Below are 16177 nucleotides of genomic sequence, written 5' to 3'. Positions count from 1 at the left end.
ATACATTCCACAACAGTGGTTACAGACGATCCCGGCTCCAATGCCTTCTTAAAAATGGGAAGATTGTTATTGTGCTGGCTCCTTTGGGAAAATAAATTTATTAATGAAAAAAGAGCTCCGCTGTTGACAACACTTGTTGACATCCATGTTAACGTAAGCTACTTCCGCAAACAACGAGTGACGTCATTCGACGTTGAGTACTCTTCTGCGCATGCGGGTCAACTCTGGGTCGTTTCACGGTCACACTGTAGATCACAAAAGTTCGGATTTACTTGGAAATGTGAACGGTCTAGCAAATAATTCGGATTTTTTCAAAAAATCGGAATTGAGCATTAAGCCCTGCAGTGTGAACGTAGCCAAAGACTGTTTCTGCTGAAGGAAGATGAGTTTGGAGCTCCAGCCCTAAAACCTCTTTACATATGCAATGTTCAGGAAGCCCCTTTGAAATTCAAAGTACGGGAACCACACACAGTAAACCTGAAAGAGAACCTTCAATGAAATAAAGATAAGATAAAAAGCCTAAGAGAAATAAAGACCAAAAAAATATAAATTCCTTCAATAGCTAAGGTCCACTTTTTCCTTAAGTCTGAATCCATTGGAAACCTGCAAGAAAAATTCAGTCACTGAGTCAGAAATGTATAAATCTATATTACTATAATAGCCTAGTATGCTGTATATACAGGTTTAGCAAAATAAAATGTACATTTATTTCGACAGCAAATTATCCGTACATCATGCAGCATGTTGATAACAGCCCTGCAGCATCATGCATGTCAACATGTGTATGATTAATGAAGCCCCTGCAGCATTATAAGAAAAAAATGATAGTCCTTACCTGTGAAATGATATACCTTCCTCCTTCATGGACTCAGTTCTCTGATTTTGGCAGTTGAAACCCGCACAATGAACTGGTATTATGCAAAAAATGTGTTCACATGCATGCACTGCAGTAGTAACTCGACCTCACCAAGATGGCGGTGCTCTCCTCCCATGAGGAACCACGTGATGTCTCCTCTAGTGATATAACTCATTGGGATTAACATATTTGAGTTGACTGTCAGGCTCTTGCTTACACAGCCTACGGGCATTAAAGACAGGAAAATCCACAAAGAAAAAGTTAAAAAAAAGAATTTGAGTAATGTGGCTTAAATTCATTGAGAGGCTACATACTTTTAAATGTTGCTAATTTTCATGGGAGCTGTGTGGAAGTTAATGACAATATGAAAAACACATATTTTCAGAACCCGAAAGGATTCGTTTTATGCAAATAGTTTTGACATATAAATAAGTGAGATTATCCTACATTACCCATAATGCCTATCACACGGAAGAGTCCTCTTCTTCTACGTTTTTTTCCGTCCTCTTGTTTAGAAACATGGCGGCGTCCGAGCAGTCGTCGGTTCCAGACACAGACATCCCTGACTATGAATACATTGGCGTTAACACCAAACCGTTTCGCATCGGCTCAGTGCGAGACGGATGGCTGACAAGACTGAGGCCCAAGGATTATTCATACCAACAAGAAGACAAAGACACATTTGAAGCTAACTTTGCAGAGGCGATGGGGATCAGTGAGGAGACCATGGCTGAGCTCAGATCCGTCTGCAGGTAGACACAGCTACCTTGTTGTAAAGTATTTAGTGTGATTTTTGTAAAAAGTAAAAAAAAATTTTTTTTTAATAAGTATTAAACTTGTACCTCTTAAAATAATCCAAGTTGCAGCAGTTAAAGAAAGCGAGTTGCGTTGCTAACAAACGTTAAGCTAACAAAGAGGAAGTGAATTACAAAAATGTCCTTTCAACTTAAAATTCATATTTTTAACATAATTTTACTCCAAATCAAGCAGCTAAATATTTAAGAGTTATTCATTTAAAAAACACTTGTGCATTCACGTTTGGATGAATAAAGACAATTATTTGTAACACATCATGAGTAATGTTAAAAAAATACCTTTTACAAATTGTTTTAATTGATAATTTTTTAAACTTTGCCTTCTGTTGGAATTTTCTCCACAATCAAACAGGAAGTAGATTGACTTCTATCGAAAAGCTAATAAGCTTGAGGACATTCTCTTACTTTTGACGACTCTATCCCCAATCAGATGTCACACTTTTTTTTTTCCAGCCTGGATTCCCTTCGTTGCCATGCTGAAGATGAGCTGCCTGATACAGAAGTTGTTCCTCCAGACTCAACACTGAAAACTCTGATGTAAAAACATCTCACTAAGAGTTCTGCTGTTTTAAGCTCCAATGCTGCTTGATGAAGTATCTGTTCTCTTTCCTCTAACAGACAAAGAAAAAAAAGGCAAGATCACAAAGCTTCTCTAAAGGTCAACAAGAACCGACATGATCTCTATGCTGATGAGCTGGTGGGTTACTTTAAAGTCATTCAATCTAACTTGATGTTAGGGGATGAGAAAATTCACTTTTGTCCTTCTCTGTACTCCGATTTCCGATGGGTACGGTTGTTGATTGACTTGCATGTGAAATTGATCTTAACCCCCATTTTAATCTGCCTCTACAAAAGCCTGAGATCCTGCCAGTTTCTGCTGTGAAGGAAGGTAGACTGCTGGACTGTCCTCCAGTGTAGCAAATGTCAGACTTTCTATCAGTGAAATGGTCATTTTGGTAGGTTTTTTGGCGGGGAGAAAGAATAGGTAAAGAATGCCAGTTTCCAATTTCTGCAGGGGTAAGTCATACGTCGTAAGCAACAAAAACATTTGGAACAAAAACCCACTATTTAGCATTAGAAAAACAACCACAAAGCTGAGAATGCAACATTTGCAGTAGCTGCGTTTACATGGGCAAAAGTAATCGAAAGACCGCCTGATCAGAAGAAAAATGCGTCATGTAAACACGCTGTTCGGAATACTCTGCCCCGATCAGACTTGTTCGAATCAAAATTTCTTTCCGATCCATCGAGATAGGTGGGTTATGCCGATTGTTTATCCAATCCTGTGTCACTACTGCTCTGGTTTAATGTCATGCATAGGCGATGTTTCGCTCCAGAGAAAGCTTTGGAGCTCAAACAGGACCGACCAGCTGCTCTGCAGAGGCCCGGTGTGAAGTGCCGCTCCGCTCTCGCCCCGCTGGCTATTCGCCTCTCCCCTCTTAAACCCTGCGAGGGGGTTAAGAGGGGAGGTGCGCTTTGTGCCTCGTGACGTCTGAACCCTGCCCGGTCTGGGCTCGGGTGCCGGTGGACCGAGCGAACTGTATCTCTGAGCAGAGCAGCTGGATTAGTAACTTTGTGTTTGAGGGAAAGGGAGGATGCTTTGCTGCGTGTGCGTTTTATTGTTCTGTTATGTCTGGAATAATTCGGACTGCAATCTGGGTTAGCGGCTGCCGGACTCAGGATAACCGTGTGTCCAAGCAGAGGTCGGAGTCGGACCGCCAGCTCACACACAGCGGCTTTGGGGCGGTGTGCGAACTTTTTAAAGCAGAAATGTCACTCAGTCCTTAGAAGCCGTTCAAACAGTCACGTGGATTTGTGTTTCCGTCGTGTCCTGACAAAATAAAGGCTGATGATATTCCCAAATATTTACGTGCAGCCAAGATGCATATTGCAGCGTTTCCCGCATGGATTTTGTGTTCATCAAACAAGGCTAATTTTGTTAGCGCGTGTGTTAGCCTCTCGTGGGAGCTGGAAGAACCCTGGGTTCCTCCAGTTCCTCCATCTTCCACAAGAAAAGCACTGACCACAAGGATTAAAAATAAAATGTTGACCGAACAGGCGCTTCATAATATCATAACATTAATAAAAGCAGGTTTAGAAGATCATCTGGAATATTACCGAGCTGCCAGTTGTCTACTGTGGCAGTTTGTTTACAACGGGACTCATTTCCCCTTTTCGGGTATTTTCAACACTACTACGCATGCCCAAATGATTTATTCCGACCAAAAGCGTGACCATGTGAACGTTCATTCTAATCGGAAAAAGGGTTTCTGGGCCCGTGTACATGGTTGAATTCTAATCTGACCATTGATCCAGTCAAGATATTTTGCCCATGTAACCGCGGCTAGTGATCAGGCTACGACTAAAGCAGGAAGAAGCAGAGGTACAGTCAGCGTCTCTTGATCTTATGGCAGTGAAGTGAGCAAAGCTACAATGAGGAAACTTGGAGTGTTTGTGGAATACAAGTCATTTTTAAAAAACCTGCAGAAATTGGAATCAGCAGATCAGCCTTGTTCTAGGGTGAAGACATGTTTAAAAAAAATGTTAGTCCCATTTGTGCAAAGTGTGTTATTTGAGAAGAGTAACCTAAGACTCTTTTGTCTGTGTGAAAACCAGGAGCGTCTAATTGTTGGCCGGACACCAAAAACAGAGAGTGACCGGATTCCTGAAGGGGAAATCATTCTGACCATCAACGTCTACTACCCTGCTGTTTTTGAGAAGGTACATTTTAGTCGTCTCTGACTTACAGTCTGACAAGAAAAAAAACATTTTGTTTGGATTCCTGAGAAGCAGATCAACCATTAGTTCATCTTCCACAGTTTAATTACATCAGACCCCACATGACTCTGCTGATGACGGGCTCCCACAACCTCACCGAGCTCAGAGACGCTATCTGCTGCATCAGCGACTTGCAAGTGTGCGGCGAGTTCAGCAGGACACCAGACATGGCTCCAGATTTCCTCTGCAAGGTGACTCGGATCTGACTTTACACCAAACTGCTGCAGTGATTGTGATACTTGAAAAGAAGCTTAACCTGAAGGTAATACTTTGTCATATTCTGTTTCAGGATCATTTCAAGTCTGCCTTTTTTTTCTTTGAGGGAGTTTTCTACAATGACATGAGATTCCCAGAGTGCCAAGACATCAGCATGTATGTGTTGTCGTCACACATAACAACAAAACAAACTTTTTTTTAAATTTATTTTAAAATGAATTAAAAAGCAATAAAGTCCCTTAGAGGAAATGCTCCCAAAAATGTTGAACCAAACCTCAAAATGCAGAAGTACATCATATTTAAAGCAGTTCTGTTGGTGAACTTTCTATTTATTGTGGTGCAGAACTACTATAAATTGGGCCAAATCCCATAACTTCCCACCATTCACACAAGCCAAGATGGAGGACACGCTGCTCCAGGATCTGAAGCTGAAGGTGGGCTTCCCGTACCTGTACTGCCATCAGGGGGACTGTGAACATCTGGTCATCATCACAGACGTCAGGTCGGTGCTTCCAGTGTGCTCAGCAGCCGCTTTCACTTCAAGAAGGCTCCACCTCTTTTCATTAGTAGAAGTGGCATTTCACTGCAGCTCCAGCTGATGCCAATAACTGACGCCGGATGCCCTTCCTGACACAATGCCTCTCTGGACATGCCTTACCTCACTCAGGTTAAGTAGGGCTGGACCAGGTTAGTCCTAAAAAGCAGACAATCTAGGACCACCACATGCAGTAAGTTACTGAGACCACATGGGGGCACTCTCACATGGTTCCATGAGCCAGGGGGTTGAGTCAGGAAGTGCATCCGCTCTCCAACTGAAGCCCAATCACAAGAGTGAATTCTGGTGTGATTGATGGTGACAAACCCCTGAAGGAAGGCGCTTAAAGAAAACCCAGTAAACAGTAAACTGTTGAGTTTTGGCTCACTGGCTTGGTTTGCTTTGTTGGTTGTGGCGTAAATGAGCAAAAGCTGAAGTGAAGCTGCCTTGCATTCATCTAACCACAGCTGAAAGCAGCTCTTGGAATCGTGGAAGTGAACACCTCAAAATCCTAACTTTCTTGACTCATTACAGGCTGGTCCACAAATACGATTGCTTGGATAAGAAGCTGTACCCTATGCTCACACACAAACACAAAGTCCTCACACAGAAGTGTGCCGTCTGCCATCTCTTTATTGCCAGGTTTGGAAAAACAAACATTCCCAGTAATATTAGTCTTTTCTTAAACTAATAATTCCATCTTTTTGACACTTCTAGATGGTACACCACTAGTGACCAGTTTGCTCCAAGCGACCCGTGTCTCTTTTGTGACAAATGCTTCCGGATGCTGCATTACGATGCTGACGGCAACAAACTGGGAGAGTTTTCAGCTTATCCTTATGTGGATCGAGGTGCTTTAAACTAAAGCTTTTCTGTGCTGAAGCCTCAAGGAATTATGTTTGACTGTTGAGCAGTAAAATCTTCTTTATTTCTGAAGGAAATGTTTGTTTTTGTCTTCTAACAGGCTGTAAATTTGTTCTGAGTAACATTTTTCCAATAAAGTTATTTTGTTTCCAGACTTGTTTTTCTGTAACATTAATAAACATCAGCAAAAACGTCTTTGTTGTTTTGGGGTCACCTTAGGTTAAAATTTTAATTTAGGGATTTACTGTGAGGCAAAATAAGAAGAATGTTATGACTTTATTTCAGAAGGACACAAACACAAGTCTTAAGTACATCTACGTTGAAAAGAAAACTTTAACATGGTTTAAAAAAATAGCTTTGACTTTGGCAGTTCCATAGTTAGTTGTACATCCATCAAAGTGCTCATCCAGCAAGCGTTCAGACATTCTCATGAATTCCAGATCATGTGAACTGAAGGCCAGAGCAGATTCAGCAGGAAAAACCATGCATCCAAAACAGGAAGTGCACAGCTCAAACAGACCAATCAGGTTCCTGATCGCAAACATTCACTCATTTCTGCTGTGGGTTAACTATGTAAGTAGCATAATAAGGTGTCTACAAGTTTATTTCCAACAAATATGCAGTCAGTCATTGGGGGGTTGCTGGTTCATGTAGTGACGCCTCAGAGCAGCAACTCTTTATCTGGAACCCAGTTCTAGAAAAGGTGGTGTCAGCACAGCAGCCAACCTCTGCAGGTGAGCCAGATGCTCAGGTGGCCTCTTCTTGAGCCTTTGGACCTCTAGAGTAAAAAAAAAAAACAAGATCCAAAAATATATCCTATATTACCAAACGTATTTGCTCACGTGCCTTTACTCCCATATGAACTAAAGTGCCACCCCATTCCTAGCCCCCTATTACACCTTCATCTCTTGAGGTCACACACTGATGTGAGGTCACACACTGATGTTGGTGGAGAAGGCCTGGCTCTCAGTCTTGGCTCTACGAACTGTTCCCATAAGGTTGAGAGCATGGAACTGTCCAAAATGTTTTGGTATCCTGAAGCATTCAGAGTTCAGTTCACCAGAACTAAGAGGCCAAGCCCAAGTCCTGAAAAACAGGCCCACACCATAATTCCTTCTCCACCAAGATTTCTCACTGGGATTTGTTGCACAGGTGGAGTCCTATGACAGTTCCACGCTGGAATACACAGAGCTCCTGAGAGCGGCCCATTCTTTCACAGGTGTTTGTAAAAACAGTCTGCATGCCAAAGTGTTTGATTTTATGCACCTGTGGCTGGACAAAGTGATTAGAAAACTGATTCTGATCATTTGGATGGCTAGGCCAATACTTTGGTAATATAGTGTAGGCACTAATGGAAAAAAGAGGATAAGCCTAAAACAAATGTCCTTTAACATTTAGGATCCATTTATTTAACACTGAAGTTTTCCATCAAACACCTGTGGTTTTCTGCAGCTGCTGAGTCTTCCAGGAACTTCTCCTGCTCCATCTCTTCCTTCTTTTCTGCAGGACTCATCTCACCGTTGGTCACCTTGTCAGTAGAGTCTGAAACAATCACCACTTCAGTCTTGATGAAATGTCATTTCACAATTCCAACTACCACAGAAAGAAAAGCATGTGATAACACATGCAGCACTCCAGACTTCCATTCAATTGAAGGATTTTACACCAATTAGCTAAACTTTGAACCCAAAAACCAAGACCTTTGACTAAACTATGGACCCGTGTTGGAAAAACTGAACTCCAGCAAGGATGTGGCTGGAAATCTTTGAACCGGTTCTGTCTGCAAACCACAGAGACCTTCTGATCTCCCCTGGAAGAGGACAGGAAACTGCATGAGGCGCTTTAAGGTTTCTGGTCTTTGGCTGGTTTAGATGTGACTTACTGCTCATTATTGATTTGTCACTAAAGAACATCCTTTTTTCTATAAAAACATTTGTATCCAAAGTTTGTTTTGGCACAAATAAACTTCTAAAAAAACATTTGTTTGATGAAATGTCACAATTTTTTTTAACTTTGGTTTTCTGCATTGTTTTGTTAAGAAAAAACTTCTCCTGTCCTCCTGTTATAATCAGACAGCAACAACAAAGAAGAAACTGAGATTCAGATTGATATTTCTAAACTCACAGAAGTATTTGAATGTACCAAAAAGAAAACAGTAAATCTATATTTTGTACCTGCAGCGTTTTCTTTGACTTGCTCAGCTTTTTTGAGCGCCCCTTTCTTTGCTTCCTCGTATTGCCGCTGTTCAGCTAAAGACTTGTTGAGCACTTGGCTGAGCACACAGTCCCCTTCTCCAACCAGGAACATGCTCTTGAACTTGTTATACAGCATGGTGGCTTTGTCCATTATGTCTTGGCTAGCTTTAAATCGGCGGGTCTAAAAAACAAATCCCGTTTTTTGTCAGCAGTGGGATGAGATTTAAAACATTTTCTTTAGAGGTTTACCTTTTTGAGTGTGGAAATGAGATCACTGTGTTTCTGAAGATGCTGAGTCGTGACCTGAAGAGAGCTGATCTCATCTAAAGCATCCAAGCATTTCTTCACATCCTGGTAGGGGGAAAGGCAGGAACCAACATCAGACCAATGAAAGTGCATTTCAGGTCAACATAAAGAAAAGGAAATGTGGTTAAGCTGTAAGGAAACAGCACAAGATGCTGTCCTTCATTCCAGGGTAACACTCTGGTTTGAAAAGATCAAAGGAGTTTTAGCATGTGATATAGATTCAACAGATTACCGGGTTGTCTATTTTCAGGGACATTTTGATCTGCGTGTGGAGCCTCTGGAGCTTCATGTCAGTAGACATCTCTGAGTAGACGAAAGAAACCAGACAAATTACTTAGAAAAACCAAATTTACTGACTTCAGACGACAGACGCTTAGGTTCTGAACTGAAATGCCAAAAAGATTAAACTCCTGCACACCTTTTTTCTTGACCCCTGCCTCAGTTTTCTTTGCGCCGTCTTTGTTTGGTCTGAAAATCAAAAAGAATCTCTCATAATCCAGAGTTTATAGGTGGAAGTGCAAAAGATAAGACACTAGTTGTCTCATTATTGGAGAAAATGTGTTTCATTTCTCATTTCTGCTTTTTCAATAACCGTCACCTCTGCAGCCTCATCTAAGTCTTTGAATTGTATGAAATAGCCATTTGCGACCTTTATGTAATCCTAGTTCTAGCACAGACTCAGAATGCAGAATTTACATTCTAGTTTTACAAACAACTGATTTTTACTCTTTACCTAAAAGGAAAAAAACTATAAAAAATAGAGCAAATCACAATATTAAATCAAATTTGATTGAATTAGAACGCTATTCAACTAAAGACCTGATTGCTTTTGCATCAAGCAGTTTAGTAACTAAGTCCAAGTGGAACTATCAATAACTGTCACAAAGAAATGAATTATCAGCCATTGTGAACTCACTACTTCTGCTTGGACTACAAAGTAAAAACACGGGGGCTTTTAGATTTCACTGAATATTCTTCACATACTTACTCTTTCCCTTCATCAGCTTTCTGCCGACGCCCATCTTTGTCCATTTCGGAGTTTTGTTGTTTTTTATTATTACCTTTGTTTTCCTAAGATAAAAATAAAATGGATGGCAGGAGAATATTAACTGAGAATGTCTTCATGTGATGAGCATAAGTCATCGTGTGTGTGATCATGCTGAGTTGCCTCGTCATCGTCAGAGCCAGACGAGCCGTCGTCTTTGGTCTGCCTCTTCTTCTTGGCTTCCGGCTCTTTCCATTCCAACTCCTTGCCTTTACTACCGTCCCTCTTCTTCCTCCTTTCTTCTTCACAGTGGGTCTTGTCCTCCGATGCCCTCTTCCTCTTTTTCTCTGGTTCTGCTGTTTCCCTAAGAAAAGATGCAAAGCTTTACTGACCAATAGAAGGACAGCAGTTGTACACTTGTGTTTGTCTGCATCATTTGAACATTAGATATGGAAGTTTGTTGGAAATGCAGCACTTCTTTTTTGGGAGGTACTGACATTTCACTTCCTGATCCGTGATGGTCTTGTTGCTGAAGCAAATGCAACTTCTCACTTTTGGGCTTCCTGCCTCGTCGTTTAAGAGGATCTCCACCTAAAAACACCAAGAAACACATTCAGAAAATACTTCCACTTTATGGATAACTGCAATAATTCTGAGACATTTTCATTGAAATCTGCTTTGAGTTTTTAGTGTTTGTTATTCCATTCTCCTGCAGCAGATCTAAACTATTGTGCTGTGCACTTCAATGGGTCTTTTTAACACCGGGAAGATGTCAGCATTGCACATCACACTTACCAGATGGACTGACAGGACTTGCAGGGGCTTCATCTTTTTCATTTTCTTGTTCTGATTCACTCTGCAAAGTAGTTAACGTTCTCCTTAGAAAGATTTCCAACTCTTTCATAGACAAAATGTAGAAATGTTCATGACCAACCTTTTTCTTTCTTCCTCTCTTGGCTTTTGAAGCATCTGTTAATTCTTTCTGAGATGATCCCTGAAAATGGAGATGATTAAATTGTCTTCTTACCGTCTGTTCCTTGTGAGCTACTGCCCTGCATGCTTTGCAGCTAACCCCGCTGCATTTATAACTGGTCACCTGGATCAGGTGAGCTCAGTCACGCAGAAACTGGGAACTCTCAATCCAGCTCATCAGCATTTGCTGAAGCAGGGTTAGCTGCAGAACAAGCAGGGCATCAGCTCACAAGGAACAGGACTGGAGAAGCCTGAGACTGATTACAGATCAACAACGCCCTCTGGTGTTTAGCTGATGCATAACAGTGGAGCTGTATCCCATCATGCATCACACATATCCCATACGTGGCATGTACCAACTAGCCTTCTGATGTAAAATGACTGCTAAGGAGTATAATGCTTTTGTAGAGCTTTTTAAAATGTATAAATCTGATCTCTAAACATCATCCGTGTCTTCCATGCAATGTAATGAGACACAGATAGAAATGTGAAGGTGTCTGCTGTAAATATAACTATTGCTCACATCCGTGTTTATGTATGACTAATTATTTCACTCACACAAACTAATTATTGTGTGGGAACAAGATATTTATTATTTTACCCATGTCAGGTCACAGGCTCCTTAGCAAGACAATAAAAAGAACTATTTTTAAAAAAATACCAAAAGCCTAAACAACCCATGTATACAATACAAGCTTTGATAAAGAAAAGACACCAAGGCTAGAAACAGACAGTTCTTTGTGGCTGCCAGCAATAACTGACTTATTATGCTATCCCAGCATGCAAAGCACGTACATCCTGACTCTGAGACTCAGATATCAGACACCTCCCCTCTTCGTCATCCTCCTGCTCTTCATTCTCATGCTCAGCCTCACTTCCTGGAACCTGCATGCAGAGACACAGCATGGGATGGTGGGATTAATGAAGTCATCAAAGGGAGAACAGTTAGCAACTTTTGTTCAGCATCATCCAAACTTACATGACATTCATTCTAATGCAGAATAATGGTCCCATTTCTACTAAGGCTGGGTTGATAAAAATCAATCTGAATCGATCCAAGATTAACAGATCAATAATCGATCCGTAAAAGTAGAGATCGATCTTTTCTGCCTTTCCTTTTACGGTGACCTAACAGCAGTAAAGCCAAAGCCTTCTAGCTTGATAACGTATAATGGAACTTCCCATTGGACGGCTAACGCTCAGTCTTCCTAAACATACATTTGCTGACTAAATGAACAGCTTTATATACTCACAGGCATACATTTTCCAAACTTTTAATGAAATGTTTTTTTAAGTAACGTTTTGTGGTCTAAAGCACAGTTTTTGTCCAATCTTCTGGAATAAACCATAATGCTAAAGAGCGAGCTCCATCTACCTATTGGCCAATCAGAAACAGGAGAGACATCCAGAAGAGGCAGAACATTTATTATTGTAATCTGTTAATGATCTGTACATTTTTGTTGGAGCTTCTCCATTTGAGAAATCCTGTAACACTGTATGGAGTTAATAATCTCATTGTTTTTATTATTGTTTTACATTTATACAGGATGTAAACTGTATTAGGTCAATAGAAAAACATATGTAGATTATTAATGTATTTCTATACAAATATGACTAAATGAGTCAAAATTGAATCCAATCAATCCAGGCTCTGGTGAATCGCTTTTGAATCGATTCTGGAAATTATTGATTCTATTAATTATAGCCCTAATTCCTACAGCATGTCAGCTAGTTCCTGCTGTCATATGGAATTCATTTGGATGTAAAAATCACATTTAAATAAGCTCTGAGGGGGAAAAAGTGAGATGAATTTCTAAACCTTACTTTGGATTGGACTTCTTGGTCACCTGCATCCTCCTCTGCCTCTGGACTGCTGTCTGAATCCTTTTCCATAAAAGAGTGGGGGGGAACCGGCTGAAAAACAAACTGGAGTTTGATCAATGTTAACTACAAGCAAACCAGCTTTTCTTAGAGAAATTCATGTGAAATAATTTTATGCATTGATTTGATTTTCACAGACAGAAGACATTTTAGAAAACTCAGTTTTGTTCAAATGCCGTATTTGTTTACAAACTAAATTCATGTTTTTTTTAAAGTATTTATTTACAAAAATATACCCATTAATTGGCAGAATGGTAAAAACATAAGCATGCTGTAGGTTTTAAAGTGCCTCACAGCCAAGAAAAGAAAACATTTCTGTTAGCAAAACTATGATTGTGTTCATTTACATGAATAATTAAACTAGAACTGTTAAACTCTTTCATTTACAGTCAAAGCCTCCTTAAATCTTAAAGCAAGAATTAGTGCAAAAGAAACACCTTGGGTGCTGTAAGCTCAACTTTTGGGTTATTCTCAATCTCCCACAATCCTTCATTGAAGCCTTTTCTTTTGTTGGGCTTTGCATACTTCTCTTTGTTGAGCAAATAAGGGAAGATGTCTTTTGGACCAAGAAACGCTCTGTAAAATAGAAAATATCAGGTATGAAAACACTGTCAGTAGTTTCAGCCTCATCACATAGATGTGTGCGTTTGTGCATGTAAAAATGTTCAGTTTAGCGAGAAGACGGTCATTTCTTAGCAGATAAAGGTTAAGTAAACGAACAACACAGCCAGTTCGTATCTGTTGTAAGACATTGAATTTGAAGGAAATATTTGCATGTCCTGTTTGCTTCCACATTAAGTATTTATTACTTTTCTAATAATAAATAATGAGATGCATTGGATACACAAAAAGAGTTTCCTGAGAGTTTTGTTTTTGTATTTTAGTGCATGGAAAATCCAGGTAAACAGTGCATGACAGAACAAAAAAAACAAAGAACAGGACACATCTCAAAGATCACTTTCTAATGAATGCAGCTTAGCATCATGTTGTTACTAATACTACATTGTTATGACCTAGTATCACTTTGATAGCAAATCAAAGTTATGTCTTGGTTAGCCTGGTAATTATGTCCAGATCTCCCCACAGAAACTGTAAGATAATATTTCTAAAGTGTCACCTAATGGAAAGAGTCAAAGTATCATGCAGTGAGTCATGCAGTGAACAAATCAAAATCTATTTGACCATGTCATATTATGCACATGTTATATTGCTCTTTGGTTTGACCTCATTTTACATATTGTATTGAAGTGTGGGAAATACATATGAAACTAATAGAATGGCCTTAATTTATTACACAAGAGAGCTAGTCCAAGTATTCACAAAGCTAAAGTTAGAGATCACACAAATGAACTTTTCACTAAACCAGGTATATTGAAACTTAAAAATGTAATTGAATTGCAGAAACAGAGATTTAACAGAAGACTTACACAAGCTTTTTAGTTTTACAACAGCGGATGAAAATCATAGCAGAAAATTTGATTTCAAACCACAGTTTGCTCGAACAAAACTAAAGCAAAAGTGTTTGTCTAAAGCAGGGGTAAAACTCCCAGGAGATTCAGTTAAAAGATGGTTAAATCATTATTCAATTTAAACGGATGTATAAAAATAAACAAATTAGATTGTACAAACTTGATAGTTGAATGGCATGTTCGGAATGTATGTAGTAAATGAATGGAATGTATTTACTGTGTTTATTTGAACTGTACATGTTGATGTGTGAGAAATGTAAATATGATGCAATGTTTAAAAGGGAACAGACAATTATAAGAATTGTATTCTTCAATTCTGCTCCTTTCCAATCATGAAAACTTTCAATATTGTACAACAAACATGTAACCATTTTGAACAATCAATATTTTCATTTTTTTTTCATTAAACCTTTGTGCTATCTTAGATGACCCCACCTTACATTGACATGTTCTCCCTACCATGACATAGGTGGATAAAGGTGGAAAGATTTCATGTAATCCATGGACAACAGTGAAGATCACAAATCATTGAAGAAAAAAGGTTCAGAGCACTGTCTAGTGGGTCTAGATGACCCAACTCCCAACGTTAAAGTGCCTAGGATAGCACAAGGGTTACTAAGAAATAAATAAAGGAATGAAATGAAAATGAGTTGTAACGAGTGAAAGTGTGTTTCTAAAGCTCATTTGTGAAAAGAACATCTGTGTCCGAACTTCATTACAATTGTGCAACAAAGTTTGAGTTTTTGCATTTTCACTTGAACAGAATAAGATTAAACATGAACTGTTCTGAAGTAAAATCGTTTTTTCTTCCTTTGAGCATTATTAGCAATATTTTGTAGTCAATTAAAAGCCAACTCATAAACAAGATAAATGTACACTGCTCTACATCAATTAATGCAAAACCATCAAAAGGGCGTTTCACCTACGTTTCATGGGTGCCAAAGAAAAATATGGGGTACTTGATGTTGGATGGCTTTACAGCCCCATCCGGGACCTCATCGATCTGGAAAGACAACAGTTGATATTCCACACACCGGCGTTTTGCTTCGTTATAAATGAAAGAAAAGCGTTGAGTTGTTTTATATTTGCTTAAGACTTACTCTTGCAGGCCAGTGAGGATACCCCTTCATTTTAGCAAAAATAAGGTCCCCTGGTTTCCAGTCTCGAGCCATGCTGGAGTCTTGACGTGATGAGAAGCTGGAAAAATAAACACGCAAAAATGCGATTAAATTCTGCTTCGTTAATGGTTTGACACGAACGCGTAGACCGTGTGGCAGCGATGTTCACAACAGAAAATTTAAACGTGCAATATTAGGTGTCGCAAACACCGTCCTTGAATCGTAAAGACAATTTACACCAGTTAGTTAAGAAATCCCCATGCTGCTGCAGACAAGCTAGCTGGCTCCTAGCTGTTCATTGCTGATAAAGCCACCGTAACAACCCTTTTATTGCACCTTAATGTATTTAAGAAATGTTTAAGCATTTAAGCTTTACCGACAGTACGGCAGGTTCTTCAAAAATGTATATGTGTATGTATATCTTGTGTGAAAATGCACCGCTACCTACCTCTTCCTTTCTCCGCCGGATGCACGTTTTCCGCTCCCGCGCGGAACCTCAACAGACTGTACCATCACATGGTTTAAATCAGGGGTGTTTTAATGGTCCATTGCTGAAAGCGCTCAAATGCACAAACATTTAGCAAAAACAAGTAGAACAAAAATAATTATTTTTCATAAAATAAATGTCAGGAACATTTCTCAAAAAAATTGCATTTATTTTCTACATTACAGAAGTAGATGTTAACAAAAAGACCACCAGACTAACACAGTTAGGACCAACTGTTGAAACATGTTTGTAATCTAATTTCTGATACAGTCTCATCAACACAAAAATAACTTTTGAAATTTACATTGCATTAACACTTAACTTAAACAGAATGAAAGGCGAGTCAGATAAGAACCTGGACTATAATTGAGATCAGGGCCAAATTTGTAATTATAAAGCCAAGACTCATCCTGTAATATAAAAATCAGAAATACTTTGTGGTTCCCACACGTGGGAAACGTGTTCGTTACCGTAGCAGTAAAAGAAGAATAAGAGACATGCATTGACGACACTGAAGTTTTTTTTAAGACAAAAGTTTATTAACCCTTGTGCTATCTTAGATGACCCCACCCGTACATTGACGTGTTCTCTATGGAGAGAAATTAGACTCAGTCGGATTTGTGCGTGCGTAATTCTTGATTTGTGCGTAAATTAGGATTTGTGTATGCATTTTCCTTTAAAGTTTTTTTTAAGCCCTGCT

The 16177-nt window shown here is 39.4% G+C and overlaps 2 protein-coding genes across 3 annotated transcripts; one reads left to right on the top strand and one right to left on the bottom strand.

Moving 5' to 3' along the window:
- The first annotated feature begins 1328 nt into the window (after window positions 1-1328).
- snapc3 (small nuclear RNA activating complex polypeptide 3) lies at window positions 1329-6218 on the top strand. Its single transcript, XM_023962164.1, has 9 exons — window positions 1329-1608; window positions 2125-2208; window positions 2290-2368; window positions 4288-4392; window positions 4491-4640; window positions 4739-4821; window positions 5009-5167; window positions 5735-5842; window positions 5918-6218. The coding sequence occupies exons 1-9, from the start codon at window positions 1376-1378 to the stop codon at window positions 6063-6065; spliced, it is 1149 nt and encodes a 382-aa protein (XP_023817932.1). The 5' UTR covers window positions 1329-1375; the 3' UTR covers window positions 6066-6218.
- A 103-nt stretch (window positions 6219-6321) lies between these two features.
- LOC101157666 (lens epithelium-derived growth factor-like) lies at window positions 6322-15516 on the bottom strand. 2 transcript variants are annotated; one of them, XM_023960925.1, is made up of 17 exons: window positions 15439-15516; window positions 14973-15069; window positions 14799-14875; window positions 12841-12979; window positions 12347-12448; window positions 11318-11407; window positions 10485-10544; window positions 10346-10406; window positions 10048-10141; window positions 9734-9914; window positions 9554-9636; window positions 8984-9033; window positions 8798-8868; window positions 8509-8610; window positions 8239-8440; window positions 7501-7606; window positions 6322-6842 (listed from the first exon to the last, which is right to left on the bottom strand). In XM_023960925.1, exons 1-17 carry the CDS (start codon window positions 15501-15503, stop codon window positions 6812-6814), a joined length of 1611 nt encoding a protein of 536 aa, XP_023816693.1. In that variant the 5' UTR covers window positions 15504-15516; the 3' UTR covers window positions 6322-6811. The 2 variants fall into 2 exon arrangements, with proteins under 2 accessions (XP_023816693.1, XP_023816672.1); XM_023960904.1 differs by having other exon boundaries at window positions 10346-10544; window positions 12347-12436.
- Between the last annotated feature and the right edge of the window lie 661 nt (window positions 15517-16177).

The sequence above is a fragment of the Oryzias latipes genome, chromosome 1 (genome assembly GCF_002234675.1).
Source record: "Oryzias latipes chromosome 1, ASM223467v1".
Taxonomy (NCBI): domain Eukaryota; kingdom Metazoa; phylum Chordata; class Actinopteri; order Beloniformes; family Adrianichthyidae; genus Oryzias; species Oryzias latipes.
This window is presented reverse-complemented; position numbering and strand designations above follow the sequence as displayed.

Excerpts from the sequence above, each read along its gene's own strand:
- LOC101157666 (XM_023960904.1), bottom strand. The coding sequence starts at position 15,503 with ATGGTACAGTCTGTTGAGGTTCCGCGCGGGAGCGGAAAACGTGCATCC. Across the intron at positions 10,142-10,345 it reads AAGTCCTGTCAGTCCATCTG|GTGGAGATCCTCTTAAACGA; the intron begins GTAAGTGTGATG and ends TGGTGTTTTTAG. Across the intron at positions 9,915-10,047 it reads CACGGATCAGGAAGTGAAAT|GGAAACAGCAGAACCAGAGA; the intron begins GTCAGTACCTCC and ends ATCTTTTCTTAG.
- snapc3 (XM_023962164.1), top strand. The coding sequence starts at position 1,376 with ATGGCGGCGTCCGAGCAGTCGTCGGTTCCAGACACAGACATCCCTGAC. Across the intron at positions 2,369-4,287 it reads ATCTCTATGCTGATGAGCTG|GAGCGTCTAATTGTTGGCCG; the intron begins GTGGGTTACTTT and ends TGTGAAAACCAG. Across the intron at positions 4,393-4,490 it reads ACCCTGCTGTTTTTGAGAAG|TTTAATTACATCAGACCCCA; the intron begins GTACATTTTAGT and ends CATCTTCCACAG.